The sequence below is a fragment of the Alternaria infectoria genome (genome assembly GCF_024043175.1).
Source record: "Alternaria infectoria strain BMP 0036 chromosome Unknown scaffold_8, whole genome shotgun sequence".
Lineage (NCBI taxonomy): Eukaryota > Fungi > Ascomycota > Dothideomycetes > Pleosporales > Pleosporaceae > Alternaria > Alternaria infectoria.
In genome coordinates, this window is record NW_026250697.1 from 353,270 (window position 1) to 371,784 (window position 18,515).

The following is an 18,515-nucleotide window of genomic DNA, read 5'->3' on the forward strand; positions in this document are numbered from 1 at the left end:
ATGCTCGGGTATGTTTCAGATGCGATGTCGACGTAAGCCCGCGGACAGGTAGCACCAAATGAGCGAATGATGAAGAGAAGCAGCGAGATAGAGGGATGCAGGTCGTCCAGACGGCCTCGATGGCTGTTTGTTTATACCATCGACGTCCAGCTGCGGCCGGTCGACGCCAGCTCCACACTTGGGCGGTTGGAGCTTGTCATTCGACTACCGCTATACTACCCGCATCCAGCCTTTGGGCTGCCGTGCCCCTGGCACCGCGATGCATGCCGGCAAGCATCAATACAAGAACAGTCGCGCCTTTGCATCCTGCACCACCCACTCCAGCCCCTCCTGCAAGTTCATTCCCGTCATGGCACTGCAGGCCATAATGTGCCATTTGTGTGTCTTGATGGCGTCGAGTCGCAGTCCCTGTACGCCGCCGTCAGCATTGGCCCGCCAACCAGGCTCAACATCTTCCTAAGCCCTCACCCACCTCGCGAATCTCGTCTTCCGTCATGGACCCCGGCACATCGCTCTTGTTTTTGAACACAAGCAGACTGGCTCCAGACAAACGCTTCTTTCGTTAGCTCGTGACGCTTGGGAGGGTTCATGCTTGTGCAAACCTCTTCCAGCAGCAACCCCGCCAATTCCTGTCGACAATCGTCTATCCGCTCGCGGTCAGTCGCATCGACAACCCAGATGAGCGTGTCAGTCTTCTCAAAATAATTCTTCCAGTACGTCCGCAATGTCTTCTGGCCACCGACATCCCCTGTGCTGTTAGTACACGCTTGTGAGGGAACAACCAGGTGCAGTACATATATTGAGTTTGTAACTGTTCCGTCAGTCTCATCAGGCGGCCAAGGTTTGTCATACGTACCCATCATACTCGATCGTCTTGATGATGAAACCAAGCGTAGGGCTGACACTGTTCACATCCTCGTTCATGATCTTCTTCACAATGGTCGTCTTTCCCGCATTGTCAAGCCCACTGATGCAGTGAGCCTCCGATCTCGCAAAAACTCTTGGAATACGCACAGCATCAAGATTCGCATCTCCTTGTCCTTGAGACGCGCCTTCCGTAGTATTGACAGCATTTTGTGCGTTTCACTTTTCGGGTTCTGTCAGTCTGTCAGGCAGTCAGTCAAGTAAGTGTGGAGCTCGTCCCTTTATCGGCTAAACTGTTTACGGACACTTGCATCTGCCCAAGTGACGGTATTGCATGCTAAAGTAACATCACCGTTATCACGTTGCCTTCCGGCAATTTCGGAAATCTTCCATCTCGCCTGCCACTTTATATCAGTGATTATAATCTGGAAAATCCCTCAGGAAATTTCGTCTAATTATCCGTTCGTCGATTTCATCAGATAGACGTTCATTTGTTGTCTCAAGACACTGTGTATTTGGGTACGTCTTGATGTCGCATCGGTAACTCTTTCCGTAATGTTCTGTTTCCATCGTGGCTGCCTGCAGTTCTCGGTAGGCACTAGCGGTAAACACGTGGGTTGTGTCATGGCAAGGTAAAATTCAATGAGGAAAGAGGTGAGGTGAGGCGAAGCTGGCATGCTCTCGCCAAACTTATTAGGCAGACTCATCACTAGCAAACCGTGACTCAGGCCTTTGGATGCTTCTACATCTCAAGGATATCTTCTTCTTCTTCATTTTGGTCGCTCCTTCTGCTCCCATTAGCATTGTTTGGGGCCCTCTCGTTCTCTTCCCAGTCAGAAGTATCGGAAACCTGCATCATGAGCCGCACCGCGCGTAATTGGTGCCCGCGCAGTACACTGCCTCCACTGCCTACATTGATCGAGCTGGACGATGCTACGGTCAAAGATGCTCAGGTCGACACGAAGCTCGCCAAAGAACCCATGACTGGGCAGCAGGAAAAGGACTTCGGAAACCTCTCGGTAAGTGAAGGCGCACCTCGCTTCCCGTGCCGACTTCATACCGCCCCAGAGTGACGGCATATAAGTCTTGTCACTTGCACCCAGTCTTCCCACTTCACCAACTCTTACAACACAACTAACACACAACACTAGCTTAACAAGCCTCAATCTGGACATCGTCACTGGGTGCCATTCGCAGCTGAGGAGAACGATCCCGTACAACCAGACGACCCGGATAGCTGGCTAGCTCGGCAATCCGAATTCTCTAACGTACCCAAGCAACCGCGTCGAAACGGCCGTGGTAAGGCAACCGCTCACCACGCTAGTACCGTCGAACCTGCCAACCTTACTTCTCCAACTACACCCCGCCCCACGGACCCAGTAAATAATCAGAAGCCGCCTAACAAGAGATCCCCGCGCAACAAGAAGAAGAAAATTGGCAACAACATGGCCGGGCCATCCAACGGAAAAGCGAGTGTTTACGTCCCTCCTCACCTCCGCAACCGCAGCTCTGCCGACGGTGGAAAGGCAGACTCTGCCCATGACAGCGGTGTTGCTGTCAATGGATCGCGTTCTACGTCCAATCAGTCGAAGCTCGGGATGAGCAGCAAGCCTGATCTCATCTCGTAAGTCTACCATCGCGCCTCGATGCCGTGACAGACATCATACAATTCAGGTTTACTAACACGTATGCAGCAACGGTGCGAATCATCAGCAAGATTCGTCTGCTTCGTCACCAACAACGTCGCCCAGCAATGGGAAGAACGGGCTGCGTGGATCTGCGATGCCTGAGCCCACCACCTACAACGGCTGGGACCAGCCCAAGGTCGAGTCTCCTCCCACTACCAAAGCTCCGGGAAATCCACGATGGCCCCGAGGCCCACAGCCCTACAAGAAGACAGTCTGGCCCAAGGCAAAAGATATGAAGTATATACCCTCAAGCAGCGACAGTGATGGCGGCGTCGGCTTCAGGTCTGACAGCAATGGAGACCCGGATTACGACGCCAGGAAGCTGACGGACTGGGATGGTAACTGGCTGCCCGCTCCTGAGACTTGGACCGGACGCAAAGGTCACGCAGACCGTCATTTTGGCGCTAACATAGAGCGATGGGCTGCGGCAATCCCTGACGAATACAAGGTCCAAGTTTACCTCCCACCCAACACGTTCACTCTCGGCAAAGAAGTTGCACCTCGCTACTGGCTGGAGGTAAAGATTGAGGGCGACAATCTTAGGACGAACTGGCAGAAACTTGTAACAACGAAGTCCGAGCCTGAACTGGTAGACAACAACGATCTCATCGACTACTTACCTTGGTGGGAGCTTTACGAGGATATCATCTATGAAGAGCACATCGATTCCAGTGACAGCCAGGACCAGAAGCGCCTCACACACGTGTCTAGCTATCTCCACGCTCTGGCAGCTCCAGAACTTAGGGTTGACCCGGAAACGAATGAACCTCATCAGTTAGCTTCCGCTGAAGCCAAGGTCCAGGCAGTGAAGAAGCATAAAGAGGACAAGTATCGCAAAACGATGGCGAAACGGAACCGTCCCATACCAGAGTCAAAGGCTCCTGTTCAACCGATGGTGGACCGTCGGTTGCGCCCTGAAGCCAATATATATATTCGACCCATTCAGGCGATGGATGTCCGGGGCATCGCAGTAAGTTGAATGTCTTGAATTGCATCAGAAACACATGTTCTGCTAACACCGATTATAGGAGATCTACAACTTTTATGTCAGGGATACCATCTTCGCAACCGAGTTCGACGAACGCACTGTGGCTCAAATCGCTGCGAGAATCACGGATATTACCAGCGCAGGCCTCCCGTACCTAGTAGCCGTCTCCAAGAGCAACCAGCACCGGGTCGACCCGGGCTATGTCAACGAAAAGATAGTTGGTTTCATCCACCTCGACGACTTCTGTGGTCAAGCGACTCTATACCGCTACACATTCGAGATGGAGTTGTTTGTCCACCCAGGGTTCGTTTCTAAGGGAATCGGCAAGTGTCTCGTGGATCGACTTTTGGAGATGGTCGATACCAGCTATCGCGCCCGTGGTGGATACGAGTATGTCAACAACTTCGACTATCTCAAGACAGGGCCGTCAAGAGTTGTCAAGACCGTCTTGCTCAACGTTCACCACGAGAATGGCGATGACTTGGATGCTGATTGGCGAGGCAACTTTCTAAGCGCTTGCAAGTTTATCCGAGTTGGTAGACTTCCGAGGGTGGGATACAAGCATGACAAGGTCATCGACGTCTCGATCTTTGCGCATCATACCAAGGAGGATATCGATCCGAGCGCTCGTCCCACTGTAGCGGGTTGAACACGGTAGTACATGTTGCTGCCCAAAACAGTAAGTGGCTTACGCTGATATCAGATATCAAACACTGACAGTGCAGTTGCAAGACGACTTCGCCGTAGCGTCAACCGTTGAGAGCTCCAACCAACGCGGGACCATTGAGCGCGTCTCCTCTTGCACATTCAAAAGTGTTTCATCAAATTGTTTCTTTTTGCTTTGCGTACTGCGAATTCACGGCGAAGAATGCATCATCTTGATTATGAAGCGGGATTTGTTTCTTCCTTCTGGCTGTCCTTTGAGTGTGGTGGAAACACGTGCATCTGGTGGAGTTTTGTGCACATGGACATCAACGGAAGACAGGTTCCGCACGGTGCTCTCAGTGTCTACTACCATGCTCACTATATCATATGTTCTTTCCTGGTCAAATTAGATCTCTACTCTCACGCCTGTATTCCTCGATCGGTGCAACGACCGCGGTGATGTCGTCAACTCCTTGTCGCGTACCGTACCCCACCAAAAAGAAAGGGAGCGCGTCAAACCTCCCCACCCATGACAAGTGACGTCACAACCACCCCGAAGCTTGGAAACGCGCCGCGCCGCGTAACCTGCGCAACTAACATAAAGCCGTTGCGCTCAGGACCCTTAGGCAACTAACTCCATAAACTCCTAGCTCCTACCGCATTTCACATTCTTGAAATAAACAATCAACAAACCTACATAATCCAAGCCACGAGAAACTCAAGAGCCGACATCGTTCATCATGTCAGACAAGGAAGAGCCGCAGCAACAGCACATCCAGACTGAGCCCCAGAATGACGAGCAAGAGGAGAAGAAGGGATCAGGAGGTCTTTTGAGCAAGGTCGGAGACCCTATTGGTACGTCTCTCCTCCTCTCCCTCTCCTCCTTACCCAAATCACCACCACCACACTCCCAGCACACCACCCACCCCAACCTATCCAACCCTCCTCTAACACCTCCCTTCCAGGCAACGTCCTAGGCACAGCCCTCCGCCCCCTCGGCGCGCCCCTCGAAAAAGGCGTAACAGGCCCCCTCGGCAACGCCCTCGGCGGCACCACGCGGCCCGCTCTCGGTCCCCTCATGGGCCACGAAGAAGAAAAGTCTGAGCTGCTGGGCGGCCAGAACAAGGATAGCTATGAGAGTAAACCCGAGAGTATTGCGGGGAAAGAGCAGACGGGGCAGAATCCGCTGGGTCTGGATCAGACGGGGCGGTGGGGGTTCCAGGATGAGGATGGGGGGAAGAAATAGGTTATAGGTGATGGGAAAGGGGGAGGATGGGAAGGGGAAGGGTGTTTATGTTCGATGGTGGTGTTGTTAGTAGAGAATTGTATGGGTATATTTCTTGAAGAACTCCTAAATCATGAAATGCACTGCTTGGGTGTTAGAACATCTCGCTCATCCCGCTCTCGCCCAAGACACCCTCTTCGTATAGACTCTGCTGCCTCTCTTCGCCTTCTCGATCATCATGTATATCGTCCCTCCCCCCTTTCCCTCTAAACGTATCGTCGAGCCCCTGCACCGTCCCCACACTATCCCCAAACTCATCTTCCTCCATCCTTTCTTCCTCCCTACTATCCCCGTTCAACTCAGGTATCGGCGTGCGTCCAGTAAGTATATCGAACAGACTGTCGTCCGACTCTTCCTGCTCATCCTCATCATCACGCTCGAAGCGCAAGATCTTATCTTTGCCCTCTGGCCACACCAGTACATGTGCCTGCTGATGACCGAATACGAGTGCGGGTTTCTTGTCTGGTGAGGTGAAGAGCCAGGTTGTAGACCAGCGGGGTGGTGCTGAACCTGCTGGTTTGCTGATTTGAGGGGATAAAGTGAGGACAGCTGGGGGGTGTTGGAAAGAGGATTGGTGGGCGGATGTGGAATGAGAAGTGGAGGATGACGGTGAGTGAGAGGTCGCGGCTGTGTAGAGGTATACGGTGGGTTCGTCTTGGGTCGTCTGTATGAGCAGACGGTTTGGATCGGTGGGGTGCCAGAGCAGGTTCTTAACCGGACTGTATTGGATTATTATGCACCGAGGTCGGAGCACGGTTAGATCCCAGATCCAGACTGTACATGGTGTACTGTCGTCGCGTGTCGCACATAACGTGCCGTCTGCGTTGAAGGTCAACATGCCGATACCCTGCTTCATGAGTCCGGTTTCGTTCTTCTCCAAGGCTGCTTTTGGAGGTGTGACGGGCTGCTGCGAGGTTGTGAAGCTGCGGTTGCCCTGGCTGTCGACATGTTCGCTGTATACGGGTGCGCTGGGCACATCGATGACGGGCGTGTGGTCCAGGAAAACGACTGGGGCGAAGGTTCGTGTAGAGAGGATACGGACGCGACGGTCCCAGCCACCGACAGCTAGACATTCGTTCCCAGGCACCCATTCCAGCGTCTTGATACCCAAGCCTTCCACATGCCATTCGCTGACGTCGTCTGAGGGTTCGCGGGTCATGGCGCGATACAAATGTCCGTCGGCAGTGTAGATGTGGAGTTTGTAGCCAGCAGAGGCTGCGTCCCAGACTGCCAGCCAGCGACCGTCGCGACTCCATCTCAGCCCTGCCGCATCGCTTGTCGTAAGCTCGACGCGATTGATGACCTTGTATGTGCCAGGAGCCAGGAGCAACAGAATATCGGCGCCTGCTGCACGACATAGCAGTGCCAGAACGCCGCCTCTCCGTCTTCCACCTCTTGAGTCTGTATCCTCGCCAGGCCGGTAGCCCCAGCCCTTTCCGTCTTTGCCTACAAATTTCGGGTCGCGTATCTCTACGGCCCTGCCAGTCTTGAGACACCATATCTTGGCACATGCGGTGAAGTCGCTCCAGACGATGACTTCATCCTCGTTTGCGCCAAACTCGGCATGCACGTTCTTGCCCATGCCCCCCGAGCCATTGCTTATCACGGCGTTCCACTTTTCGTCGCGAAGATCGTATACGCGCGTTGTATCGTCATCGGATATGAGGACGCGGTTCGAGCATGGCCGCGGTGTGCGTGAGGATCGACGGGGTGGTGTCGAGTTGGGTGAGGGTCGCGACGTGGACGAGGTCAGTGGTGGCAGGGTAGGTGCTGACCAGGCGATTCTCGAGTTTCTAAGATCGTGACTTGAAGGTATCGCTATACTCCGCACGATTTCCAACGTGGTAAGACAGCGTATCTGCAAGCGCGCGCCATTGAGGCATGCGACGTGTGTCGCGGTCGGTGATGGGACGGAGGCATTAGTCGCTGGCACTGATCAGTAACTGCCGAGGCTTAAGACCTTCGCGTTCATGCTCACATTTGAATTGCGGGGTTACGACGATGTCTTCCATCGTCAAAACAGTCTTATCAAGCATGCGACGAGAATGTTTGGATTCGGTAAACAAGGGCAGGTGCGGATGTAGGCCAATGGGAGTCCAAAGACGCCGCAATTAGCGTGGTTTTGGGCCTCGAAGCTCAGTGCTGCGGGCGGTCCAAGAGCGAAATCCAACACGTTCACTCACGCAAAGCCGCTCAGAAAGCAAGACCTCTTTCATTATACCAGAGAATTTGTTCTTATTCCAATCATAACCGTAACAGCAACGAGGGTATCGGCATGCACTCCAAGTCGACTAAGAAACGCTCCAAAACACGCCATCAATCGTCCTGGGTATACTTTAGATGCAGTAGATCCAATCTCAGAACCCAATCATACTGTGTAGAAGTGGAAAAGGAAATAAACCAAACGCTTGCTTGCTAGATCGCTCAATCCAAATCGTCCATCTTCGTTATCATTGTCGCGTCAGGGCCGCTCATGTCTGGTATACTGGCGCCTTGATCAAAATGCTCTTGCCGCGAATCTGTACAAAGACACCAGCGGCCATGCGCACACGTGGTGGCGGCACTTCGTCTTTTGGTCCACCAGAGCTACCCGGTGGATGTTGTGTAAGACTTTGCTGGCTGCCACCTTGACCGAGCGACGATTCCCGCTTGCCCAGAGTAGCAGGAGAAGCCGTCGGCTTCTTTGACCCACCAAAACCGAACATGCCGCGCTTCTTATCTTCTCTTGGTGGCTGGCTTCCCTGTAGCTGTGCTTGCTCTTGTTCCGCTAACGACATGTTGTCGTCAGGTCTGGAAGCCATGCTTCTGATCGAAGCTCTGTCGGCATCGTCCCGCTCCACGATGGGTGCCGTCAGCGCGGGGATGCCGGACTCAATCTTCATGAAATCGGGAACGATGCTATGATCAGGATAAAAGTACTCGATGTGTACTTCACGGCTTTCAAGGGGCAAATGTTGTGCGATGCTAATGGCGAGTTCGATGATCATAGGCACACCTCCATTGAGATCTGGAGGCGCAGGGTCATTCAAGTGCATTTGGAGGAACGCAATAAGCTTCTCGTTGAGTGTCTCAGTGAGCGCCTCGCGATTGGCTGTGGCCTGTGGTGCTCTCAAAGTGTCGGCAAGGCCCTCTAGTGTGGCCAGCCGCCAGTTGATAATCTTCGCAGCGAGCGTGTCTTCATCCTCGGCGCTATGACACGGCGGCGAGAACTTGCGGATGTTGGAGACGATTGACTGCAGTTGCGTCGAAAAGCCCGGCTCGAGGTCTGGGTGGAAGTACTTTTCGAATATGTTCTCCACCAGCCACTGCGAGATGACAGCGCGGCCGATAGCCGTCATTTCTTGCTTGCCTGTCTCGACAGCTGTCTTGTTGACCACCTTGTGTAGCCACGTAGGTATACTCTTCCAGTCTTTGCGAATTGAGAAAGACAGCTGTGCTATCAATCCGTCCAATCGATTGAAGCGTGTTGCATATTCGCTGTCATCCCAGGATGTACGAGACAAAGACAAACGCTGGTTTGCGAGGGTATTCTGTAGCTGATGGACCTGCGATTGCTGCTCGAAAAAGTATCGCTTGACCTTTTGGTACTTTTCGCCTGTCTTGTGTTAGATGCAATCGGCTCATCCAAAGAGAATGTACTCACGCAAGACATCGTGCTCTTTTTGTAGCTTCTCGATTTCCTCCTCTGACATATCGGCGACAGATGTCCTCGGCGGTGGCGTTGCCCGTCCCATTTCTGAGACCTGCTGGGGCTGCTTCTCACCACGGTATGGCTGTCCTTGCGAAGCTGTTGGAACGACGTTAGCGTCGAATGTTGCCAGGCCCGGCGACACGGGCGGCTGACCGTGGGGCTGACCTTGAGCGGGAGGCTGTGAAAGCATGGACGACTCTCGCGACGTTGCGCCCGGCTGTGGTTGGCTGCCATCGTTCGCTTTCCTGATGGTGTTCCTAGCACTGCTCTGAGCACTAGGCGCCATGCTGTCGTGCGCCTGTGGGGGTGTTATGTTGGTCGGTAGTAGATCGGACGACTGGGGATGCTGCGCGTCGTAGGTCTGGTGGGACGGCGGCTGGAGGGGAGACGGCGGGGCGAGCTGGTGGGACGAAGGGGGGCGGCGCTGCGACTCGATCGACTGGGCCTCTTGCGCGATCTGAGGATGCTGGCGAGACGCCTGTGGGGGCTGCAGGTCAATCTGCTGCTGCGAGGCTGGCCGGCCAGGTTGAGGCTGTTGCTGCTGGTCTTGATGCGGCTGAAGCTGCGACGCAAACTGCTGCGGATAAAGCGTGTTTTGCGGCGCGTTGTCTAGCGGCGAATGGCCCTGGGCCTGGAGTTTAGCTTGCTGCTGTTGGTACAGGTAGTAAGTTTGCTGTATGTCTTGCGAGACTGGGCCACCTTGCCCGTGCAGCTGAGCGTTCTGGAGCAGAGGGCTTGGCACGGTTTGTGGGTTGAAGGCCTGGTAGTCGCCCGAGGCTTGTGGGTGCTGGACAGCGGGCTGGTAGCTCTGGTACTGCTGTTGCTGTTGCTGGTGCCGTGGCTGCTGGAGACCCTGGCCCTGGTGTTGCTCAGGGCTGTATTGGTCTACCCCGCCTTGGGTCGAATAGCTGCCCTCCGTGCTTACCCTGTCAAGTGGGGGCCGATTGTACGGCTGCTGTTCCTGACGCGGCTGCGGCGCAAATTGCTGAGGCTGCGGCAGGTTCTGTTGGTACTGGATGTCCTTGGGCGGTACTTGGGGCGTATCGTCTTTCTGCAGGAAGGGGTCGAGGTTGTCTTCGTCCTGCTCGTTCGAGGCGGGCAGATGAGAAGTCGACCCTTGGTGCTGGTGCCACTGCTGCACACGGCTCTCTTCCTGCGCCTGATACTCCTGCGCGCGGGGGTCGCTCTTCCGGACTGACTGTCGCCTGCCCAGGCCGTTCTTCTGTGCTTTGGCTTCCTGGTCTTTGTGCCCTTTGACTCCGGCTGCAATGCGACTGCGCAGCGATGGCTTCTTGGCTTCTGGCGTGTATGCAGAAGGCGCAGGCTGGGGCTGATAGGGGCCGCGATGAGGCGATTCAGCACCAGACACTGGCGCGGGGCCGGGTTGTTGCTGGTAAACCTGCGACGGCGACGACTGACCCAGAGGGAGATGGGCACTCAACCTGTGACTCGTTGTGCGCTGAGGAAACTGTTCTCTATATTGGCCCTGTAGCGGAGCGCCCGCCGAGACCTGCTGTTGTTGCACAGGAGGCTGCTGAGCCTGTACAGGCGCCTGCTGGCTGTCTGAAGTATGGTATCGCTGCGCGGCGACGTGCTCGTTCACTGCCAGCGCTTGCCCGTCAGCGGCGCCGGCGATTGGGCGCCCAAATGCTTCCTTACCAGGTGGTACGGGCGAATGCTGCCCTGACGAGGAAATGTCGACAGATTGGTGCGACCGATTCGACTTGGTCCATGGAAAGTTAGGCATCGCAGTGTTGACAGCTTCAAGCTCCGCCTCAGAGCAGGTTGTCGATGGCGGGGCGGAGACGACGCGCTCAGCTAATAATAAAACGAGACTGAGCAACCATAGACTATACCCGGGTAAGACTGCATCGCGCGGTTGGACAGCTTTCCTCAAGTACAATGCATCGAGCTACATAGATGCACGGCGTAGGTGATCAGCCCAAGCCGCCGCACGTGCAGGCATGCGGAACTAATGGAATGACATGGAGAAGGCAAGACCAGTCCCGGTGCAGCTAACACCGGACCAAGTTGCTGATATCGCGAGCCGTGGCAGTGCTGCTATTGCCAATTCCCTGCCGGCTGCCTCTAACGCCTTTCTGCTGTTCAAGGCTTCCAAGGCGCAATCGACGTTTCGTCTTCCCCGTTCTGTGCCTGCACTCCCGCATCCCAGTGACACAGGGAGACGACAGCAAACGTCGCTGGATCCAGATACATACACTGTGCCCATAGCCCGGCGGATGGAACCTGCAAACAAGAACGCCAAGTGGGGACAGCAGCTGTTAGTCTAGGCGGCGTTGCAAGCCCTCCTCTGCTCAACGTGCCTGAAGCTGCAGCCGCCCCTGCGTATCGCCTGGGGTATGCAAACTATACATATCGCGTCTCATTATTGTACACTGAGTGTTTTGCTTTTCTTGTGCGATCGTGACATTTGCGACGTGTCCGAAGAGCTCAATGCCTAGAGTGGCAGATTGCATCATCACCTTCACGGACTATCTCAAAGCGAGCGGATCTGCATACGAGCCAGATGTGCATCATCTCGCTCCTGTTCCCTCAGCTCCGTAAAATGTCATGGGGCTATTTTTGGCGTCTGACATGTGCTAGCCGCGTTAGACTAGCTTGCCTGTCGTTTCGGTTCTGATGCCTGTGTAAGGTTTCCTAAGCTTCCACGTTACACCACTTTCACATAAATCTCAACACAAGGCTGAGGTCTCGAAAAGCTGACCATCAGCCACTTCATGCACGCAATATAGCCAAACTCAATTGTCGGTCTCTCCGACACCTCACCGGCATTGACCGGACAACGAACGACGCGAACGTATGCCGGTGAGGCGGTTATGCACGCCTCCTTGGAGGTGCGTGGGGACTACTGTATGCGCAAGTGCGGCGCTGCCAGGAACGATCTCTGTATGAGACATTATTACGCGCTTCTCTTCTCGATCGTACTTCCAGGATCAATGCAATGTCGAATTTTCTCGCAAGAGGGTCTGCTAGGAGCCTACTCAGACCATAGGTAAAGCGAACACCGGTAGTTGCACGCGTGCGAGTCGATTATTACCGCAATACTTCTCAACAAGAGCAGATTCTCATTTGGGTACCGTATGGATTGCGGAAGTTGTAGGTGGCTCGTCGTCACGGATCATCGCGCTACCACTGAATGTCAACCAAAGTGTAGCTTTGTGATCTCGCACAAAGCACCTGTAGGCAAATTTTGACTACGATGAAGTGAACGGACTTTCTACTACTACGTAATGGGATTGCGCAATCGTCAGGTCGATTGCCCGAAACTTATTTGCTGAAACTTTACGAGCGTTGACCCTACTACGACCACTTCAATACAAACTACAGATTTCTCCAACCTTCTGTCTCGACCATGGCCGATCAACAGGTGTTCCGATTTCTCGATCTACCAACAGAACTGCGCTTGATGGTCTACAACTTTCTCCCGGTCAAGACGAAACACCATGTCGTTCGTACCAACGATTTTGCTTTCTGGTTCAACAACTCTCACTATCACTCTACTCACTTACCTGAGCGTTTTCTCGAAGAGGGAGCACATTTCCAGACTCCCTCCTCGAAATGGCCTGTATACTCCATGACGATAGTATCCAAGAAGGTCCCCGGCCTAGCGATCCTCGGTACCAGTCAAAAGATCCATCTAGAAGCTGGTGAAGTGCTACATCCAAAGTTGCGAGCCATCAGCAAATTACCAGCACAGATTATCGTCAACAGTATCTCTCTGGGCAGTTTCGCTATGGATGATGTGGTGACTCGATTGTCATACGCAAACACTACCTACTGGACCAACAAAAGCCGTCTCCTAGACTGGCGCGTAGCAGCACCTGAGTTGCGCCCAGGAAACGAACCCAGATCTCGACCCGTTCACGTAGCCATACGCAATACGTTCATGGACAGAGACACAGCCGACGCATCGACAGACAACTTCAGAATGCAGTGCCTGCGGAATTGCTTCTATTGGTCACTTAGACATGAATCAGCCATACATGCTGCGAGCTGCCCTACAGATGGCTCCTTCCCGCACATTGACCAGCATTTACATCTCCGTATGGCTGGATTGACTTCGCAGGAGGAAAAGGCTTACGGCATATTTCGACCTCTGGACCGTGAAAGTTTTGGAAGATGCTGTCGTTGCAGGTCTACCTCGCTCATCGACAGCGGTGAGATGATTGGTGAAGAGGAATGGGAGGACGAATGGGCAGAACACGAGAGCTATCAGTAAGGGCTACGATCGTCGGACAACGAAGAAGAGAAGTAGTCTCACGCATGGGGAGGTCGAGCTGGATACTACTACTCAATTTTGGCGAACAACCATCGAAAAAATGGACACTGAGAACAGAACCTGAAAGGAAACTCGAGAACGACTTCGGTAGAAGCATCAGTCGCGTCACACAATACACTAATCTCAAAGTAATCTTACCTTCACTTCTACTTCGGGTCTGTGCGCTCACTGATTGTACTGCGCCTAAATGGCACTCATTTTTCATTGGTACCTCTCACCACAACCGCATCAATACATTAACCAAGTTCACCCAAGCGCCGTAACCTCCAGCAACCTAACGAGGTCTTTATACGCCGAAATCATGAAGGTATCAACCACCGACCTACCTCCGCCTCAGACTGCCACAATGGAGACATCAGAACAGCCACGCCGCCCATTGTCCACGTTGCTCTACCCAAGAACAGCGGAAGCACCATCAGCATACGACACATCACCTCAACTTCCGACAATTCCTGAGTCACTACCATCCCCACCTTCACCGCCGTCAAAAGCGAATCAAGACCATCCAACACCACCCTCCCCACCCCTCATCGTCATCCACCCCGCCCCAGAACCCACCTCACCCACCTCCCCAACCTCGCCCTTCCCAGACAGCCTCCCACCGCGCCCCCAACCCGCACAAAACGGAACACTCATCTCCCGCCTCTTCAAGCGCGCACCCGCGCACCCCGATGACATAGAGCTCGGTCACCTTCCGCGCGGACACACACCAGAGGTTCCTGTTACAGACGCGGAGAAGGAACGGGAGTATAGAAGGAAGAAGGTGTTGTTCATTTATATGGTTTGGGGGGTGCTTCTCGTGCTTGCGATATGCGGGATGGTGGTTGGGGCGCAGATGTATAGGGGGAAGGTTGGTGATGAGGGTGGTGGTGAGAAGGTTAATAACTTTGAGGTTGTTAATGAGAGTGGGGAGGTCGTGGGAGGGGGAGGGGGAGGATGATGGGGTGGTTGGTTGATTAAGGGACGTACATTGAGTTGGAAGAACGTGGGTTGAAGCACTGTAGACGTCTTATTCATCAGTACTTTCAACAAAGGCTACGGACCAGGCACTTTCGTGATGGAGGATAGAATGATAAAGGGTAATCGTCTTCACGAAGACATGGTGCGAGATGGTCGCCCTGGATATGCTTCGTTCTATAGATCCTATACTAGAAAAGGGAAGAATTTGCTCAGTCTTATCCGATACTCTAGATGACCTTGCATTTCAGGAATTCGCGTTCGAGCGCCTCGAGACCTGGCCTAGGTGCTCTTTCACTTTCACTCTTACGGCCGCCCGCTCTTTTCTTGTTAAGCTAGCTCTCCTCTACCTTCGCACAGAGACGTCTTCTATCCACTGCAAGCTGCGCAACAATCACGACATCTACACTGCCATCTGCTACGCCGCAAGGTCTGTCACCCTACAGTATGTCTGAAAGTTTTCGTTCTAACATTCCTGCAGAACAGTCGCTCTCATTCACTATGGACGACTTCGATAGTGAGACGGAGTATGACGACGGCCTCGACAGCTTCTACGACTATGATTACGGCGACTTCGACGACGACGAGGATAATTTCGATCAACACAATCACGTCTACGGCCAACACAACACCTACAAGTCCAGCAAGTTGAATAAGGTCGCATCCGTTCCAGTCAATCCGCCCGCCATGTCTTACAAGCATTCTTTGCGGAACAACGACGTAGCCTGCGACATACTTTCCCTGTCTATCGTCTGTTTAGTCTTCATAACGGCCTTAGTCCTGTTAACATGGCTCTTACCCGAGGCAACAATCTCCTCGGTCAAACTTATGGGCTTCATGCTAGTCAAGACTGCATTGATTTTGCTAAAGATAGCTATTTTCCTGCTCAAGATCAGCTGCAAAATCTTCTTCCATCTTGTATTAGCGCTCTTGTTTAGAAGGTGATGAGAGATCATGAGGCGAAAGGCTGGAAACAAGCACAAAGGGAGAGAAACGATAGGACACAAAGCACAACCGTATCAGAGGCTAGAGATTGAGATGAGTTGGATTTGTTTAGGTTCAAATGCAGATTGCTCCAACGCCCATAGCGTGCCTCCAAGCGTTCGGATCGATCGAGACGAAATCGAATTTACTAGATGGTATCATTTGCTGTATATGTATGAACTCGAAACATGTACTCAATCTCGTCCGACAAATCAGGTGATCTCCCAGTCTAGGAAGTCGCGTTCAGATCTGGTCCAGGCGCTCTTTCATCTTCACGTTGCCGCCTGCTCACTATTTCCTCGTTCCGCTAGCTCTCTTATATAACACCGCCCAAACACTCCTTCCACCCACTGTTGACTGCGCAAGAACCAATATCTACACGGCCATCTCCCACGCTACCATGAGTCTGTCGCCCACTAACACCACTGAAACGCTCCTTCCTAACTTCCCAGCAGAACGACCACTCTCACCCGCTATGAACGCCTCCGATAGCAAAACCGACTATTCCACGGACGATACCCCCTCGAGCACGGGGTCCGACGACGGTTGGGTTGACTTTGGCTGCGGCGATTTGTACAAGGACATCTGCGGCGGCGGCGACGACGACGACGACAACAACAACAACAACAACAACAACGACAACGGCAACGGCGACAACGACGACTCCAACTCCGACTCCGATCACGGTCACACTCATACCACCTACATCAAGATCAAGTCCAAAAACGGCGCATCCAGCCGGGTGAAGCCGCCCACCGTCTCTGTCAAACATCGTTCACCTCATTCCAGAGTAAAGCGCCATGATTATACCAGTGACCGCGAGTTCACCGTCTGCTTCCTCATGATCCTGGTCATTCTGGCACTCTTGTTTCCTGAGGGAGCATCTGTTTCCTTCAAGGTTATGGGCTTCGTACTGGCCGAGATTACATCAATTCTGTTCGAGGGAAAAATTCTCCGGTTTGTATTAGCTGTAGTGTTGTTCGTTGCGGCGTCCGTAAAGCGGCAGGGCTGAAAACAAGCAGAATGGGAGAAAAGGAACAGGACGTGAAGAACAAGGGTATGGAAGGAAAGGAGATGACATGGGACACAATTGTTCTTGTTCACATGATCGCTTCCACGCGAAGGCATCACGAGACAAAATCGAAGTTACTAGATGGTATCATTTGCTGCATATGCATGAGTAGAATGAGTAGAATGAGTCGACTATTACTGGGTCTCCTCCACATATCCCAAGGCCTCTCCAACCTTGACCTTCATCCCTTGCTCAATGTTCCACTTGAACCCACCCTTCCTCTCCATACCAGTGAAGCCCTCGTCGAGACTGGGCCTTATGCCCTTTGGCGCCTCGAAGACCAAGACGATGGTACTTCCCAGCTGGAAACCACCCATCTCTTCACCACGCTTGAGAGAATATCCACCTAGTATGCGACTGGCGGAGGTGTAGGAGGCCTCGGCAAACCCGGAGTAGGGCTCACCGCGAGCTGCAGCTTCTTCGGCGGCGCGGTCAGCGGCAGTGTCGGTAGTCAGGCTGTTGGTGCGGAGTTCGCGATCGAAGTTGATCTTGATGGATCCGACGTTGGTTGCGCCGACGGGTGTGTAGGAGAAGAAACCCCAGCGCCAGCGACCGAGCAGGACAACGCGCTCGTTCAAGGTGAAAAGACCGGGCATGGTGCGTTGGAGGTATGGAGATACACTGTATAGTTCACCGGCGAAGTGACGGCGCGATTCGACGACCCATGATACTGGAGAGTGGAAACGGTGGTAGTCGCCCGGAGCGAGGTATACGACACAGTAGTAGAGTGCGGTAGGTGTCTTGTTGGATGCCGGTGCCCACCATGGTCGCTCAGCTTCGCTCAAGGCCATTTCAGCGCGTACCTCGGCTTCTGATGAAGCAGCCGGTGCGGTGGACTGGTCCGTGGGCATCTCAGATGGCTTTCCGCCCTTTGGCCATGGTCCTGAGAACAAGTTAGGCAAGGTATACGAGATGCCGTTCACGTTTGCGAATTCCTCGTCTGCGCGAACGGTGTCTTCTTCATCCTTTGCGGTCTTCTCGTGTTCGCTTGTGACGACCTGAGAGTTCGCGACGTTCTGGGCGGGTGTGCTGGGCTTGGTGGAGCCTAGAAGCGCATCCAAGCTGTATGTCACGCCTTTGACTTGTTCGACTTCGCCGTGCTCGATGGTGCCGAATTGAATGACTTTGCCGTCTGCGGGAGAGAGGACGGCGTTGGGGTTCGGGTCGAGAGGGCGGACTCCGGGCTTGAGGGTGCGGTAGAAGAAAGCAGCGAGATTGGGGTAGACGTGGAGATCGGGCTCGGAGACTTCAGAGAGGCTGTGATTTATTAGCATGAAGCATCGCTACTGGGTGGCAGTCGCTAACTTGACACCGAATATCCAAGAGTAGAGCTTGAAGCCAGGTACTCGAAGGTAGTAGGGAATATCGATCTCGTTGAAGCGTCCCCAAACTCGCGAGAGGGCCTTTAGAGGTAGCGTGGACATGACCTGAACAGTCCATGGCCCGCTCGGTCGTATCCTCTCGCGCCTCTTCGGTCGGCCCTGGTTGTCCACTGCACCTTCCTCGCCATTCTGTCTCTCAGCCTCGGTATGCTTCTCCCTCCGTTGTATGCGATAGAGCTGGAATGCGCCGAGGAAGCCGACGCCGAGTGCAATTGGTATTGGCTCCCATTTTATCTTGGTGTTCTTGAGTGCGGAGTTTAGCCGTGACCTGAAGGACTCTTTCCTGTGGAAGTTCTGCTCATATGTTGCGCGCGTGGAGGAGAAGGTGCGAGACGGGGCGGAGAGGCGCGCATGTCGGTGTGCGGGAGTTTGGAATCGCGGGCGGAGAGGGGCTCGCATGAGCTGGCGCGAACAGGAAGACGCCATGGCTATGTTGTATGCATCGGTCTCGAGTATTGCAGTGCGGGAAGACGGCCAATTCCCCAGCGACGAGATGACGGCTATGGCGTCGCGTGGTGGGAAAATCAACTTCCTCGGTTGACCAATGACGTATCCATCGGCGGCAGGGCTCTAGCGCGCAACGGCGTCTACCGCTGGACATGGACAGTTCAATGCATCGCGTGCACAGGGCAAGCTTCTCGAAACATCCACAGTAGAGG

The 18,515-nt window shown here is 53.7% G+C and overlaps 7 protein-coding genes across 7 annotated transcripts; 3 read left to right on the forward strand and 4 right to left on the reverse strand.

The window, feature by feature from the left end:
* Positions 1 to 276: 276 nt before the first annotated feature.
* Positions 277 to 1,073, reverse strand: J4E92_005540 (uncharacterized protein; the record flags this gene model as incomplete). The annotated part of the gene is made up of 5 exons (XM_051496920.1): positions 277 to 408; positions 473 to 553; positions 603 to 753; positions 857 to 967; positions 1,015 to 1,073. The coding sequence occupies 5 exons, from the start codon at positions 1,071 to 1,073 to the stop codon at positions 277 to 279; spliced, it is 534 nt and encodes a 177-aa protein (XP_051352580.1).
* A 648-nt stretch (positions 1,074 to 1,721) lies between these two features.
* Positions 1,722 to 4,189, forward strand: J4E92_005541 (uncharacterized protein; the record flags this gene model as incomplete). The annotated part of the gene is made up of 4 exons (XM_051496921.1): positions 1,722 to 1,883; positions 2,016 to 2,488; positions 2,559 to 3,522; positions 3,581 to 4,189. 4 exons carry the CDS (start codon positions 1,722 to 1,724, stop codon positions 4,187 to 4,189), a joined length of 2,208 nt encoding a protein of 735 aa, XP_051352581.1.
* Positions 4,190 to 4,925: 736 nt separating this feature from the next.
* Positions 4,926 to 5,431, forward strand: J4E92_005542 (uncharacterized protein; the record flags this gene model as incomplete). Its single annotated transcript, XM_051496922.1, has 2 exons — positions 4,926 to 5,040; positions 5,151 to 5,431. 2 exons carry the CDS (start codon positions 4,926 to 4,928, stop codon positions 5,429 to 5,431), a joined length of 396 nt encoding a protein of 131 aa, XP_051352582.1.
* A 133-nt stretch (positions 5,432 to 5,564) lies between these two features.
* J4E92_005543 (uncharacterized protein) lies at positions 5,565 to 7,482 on the reverse strand (the record flags this gene model as incomplete). The annotated part of the gene is made up of 2 exons (XM_051496923.1): positions 5,565 to 7,396; positions 7,449 to 7,482. The coding sequence occupies 2 exons, from the start codon at positions 7,480 to 7,482 to the stop codon at positions 5,565 to 5,567; spliced, it is 1,866 nt and encodes a 621-aa protein (XP_051352583.1).
* A 459-nt stretch (positions 7,483 to 7,941) lies between these two features.
* J4E92_005544 (uncharacterized protein) lies at positions 7,942 to 10,908 on the reverse strand (the record flags this gene model as incomplete). The annotated part of the gene is made up of 2 exons (XM_051496924.1): positions 7,942 to 9,065; positions 9,114 to 10,908. 2 exons carry the CDS (start codon positions 10,906 to 10,908, stop codon positions 7,942 to 7,944), a joined length of 2,919 nt encoding a protein of 972 aa, XP_051352584.1.
* Positions 10,909 to 15,802: 4,894 nt separating this feature from the next.
* Positions 15,803 to 16,414, forward strand: J4E92_005545 (uncharacterized protein; the record flags this gene model as incomplete). The annotated part of the gene is made up of 2 exons (XM_051496925.1): positions 15,803 to 15,806; positions 15,858 to 16,414. The coding sequence occupies 2 exons, from the start codon at positions 15,803 to 15,805 to the stop codon at positions 16,412 to 16,414; spliced, it is 561 nt and encodes a 186-aa protein (XP_051352585.1).
* Positions 16,415 to 16,608: 194 nt separating this feature from the next.
* On the reverse strand, positions 16,609 to 18,282 carry J4E92_005546 (uncharacterized protein; the record flags this gene model as incomplete). Its single annotated transcript, XM_051496926.1, has 2 exons — positions 16,609 to 17,731; positions 17,780 to 18,282. The coding sequence occupies 2 exons, from the start codon at positions 18,280 to 18,282 to the stop codon at positions 16,609 to 16,611; spliced, it is 1,626 nt and encodes a 541-aa protein (XP_051352586.1).
* Positions 18,283 to 18,515: the final 233 nt, after the last annotated feature.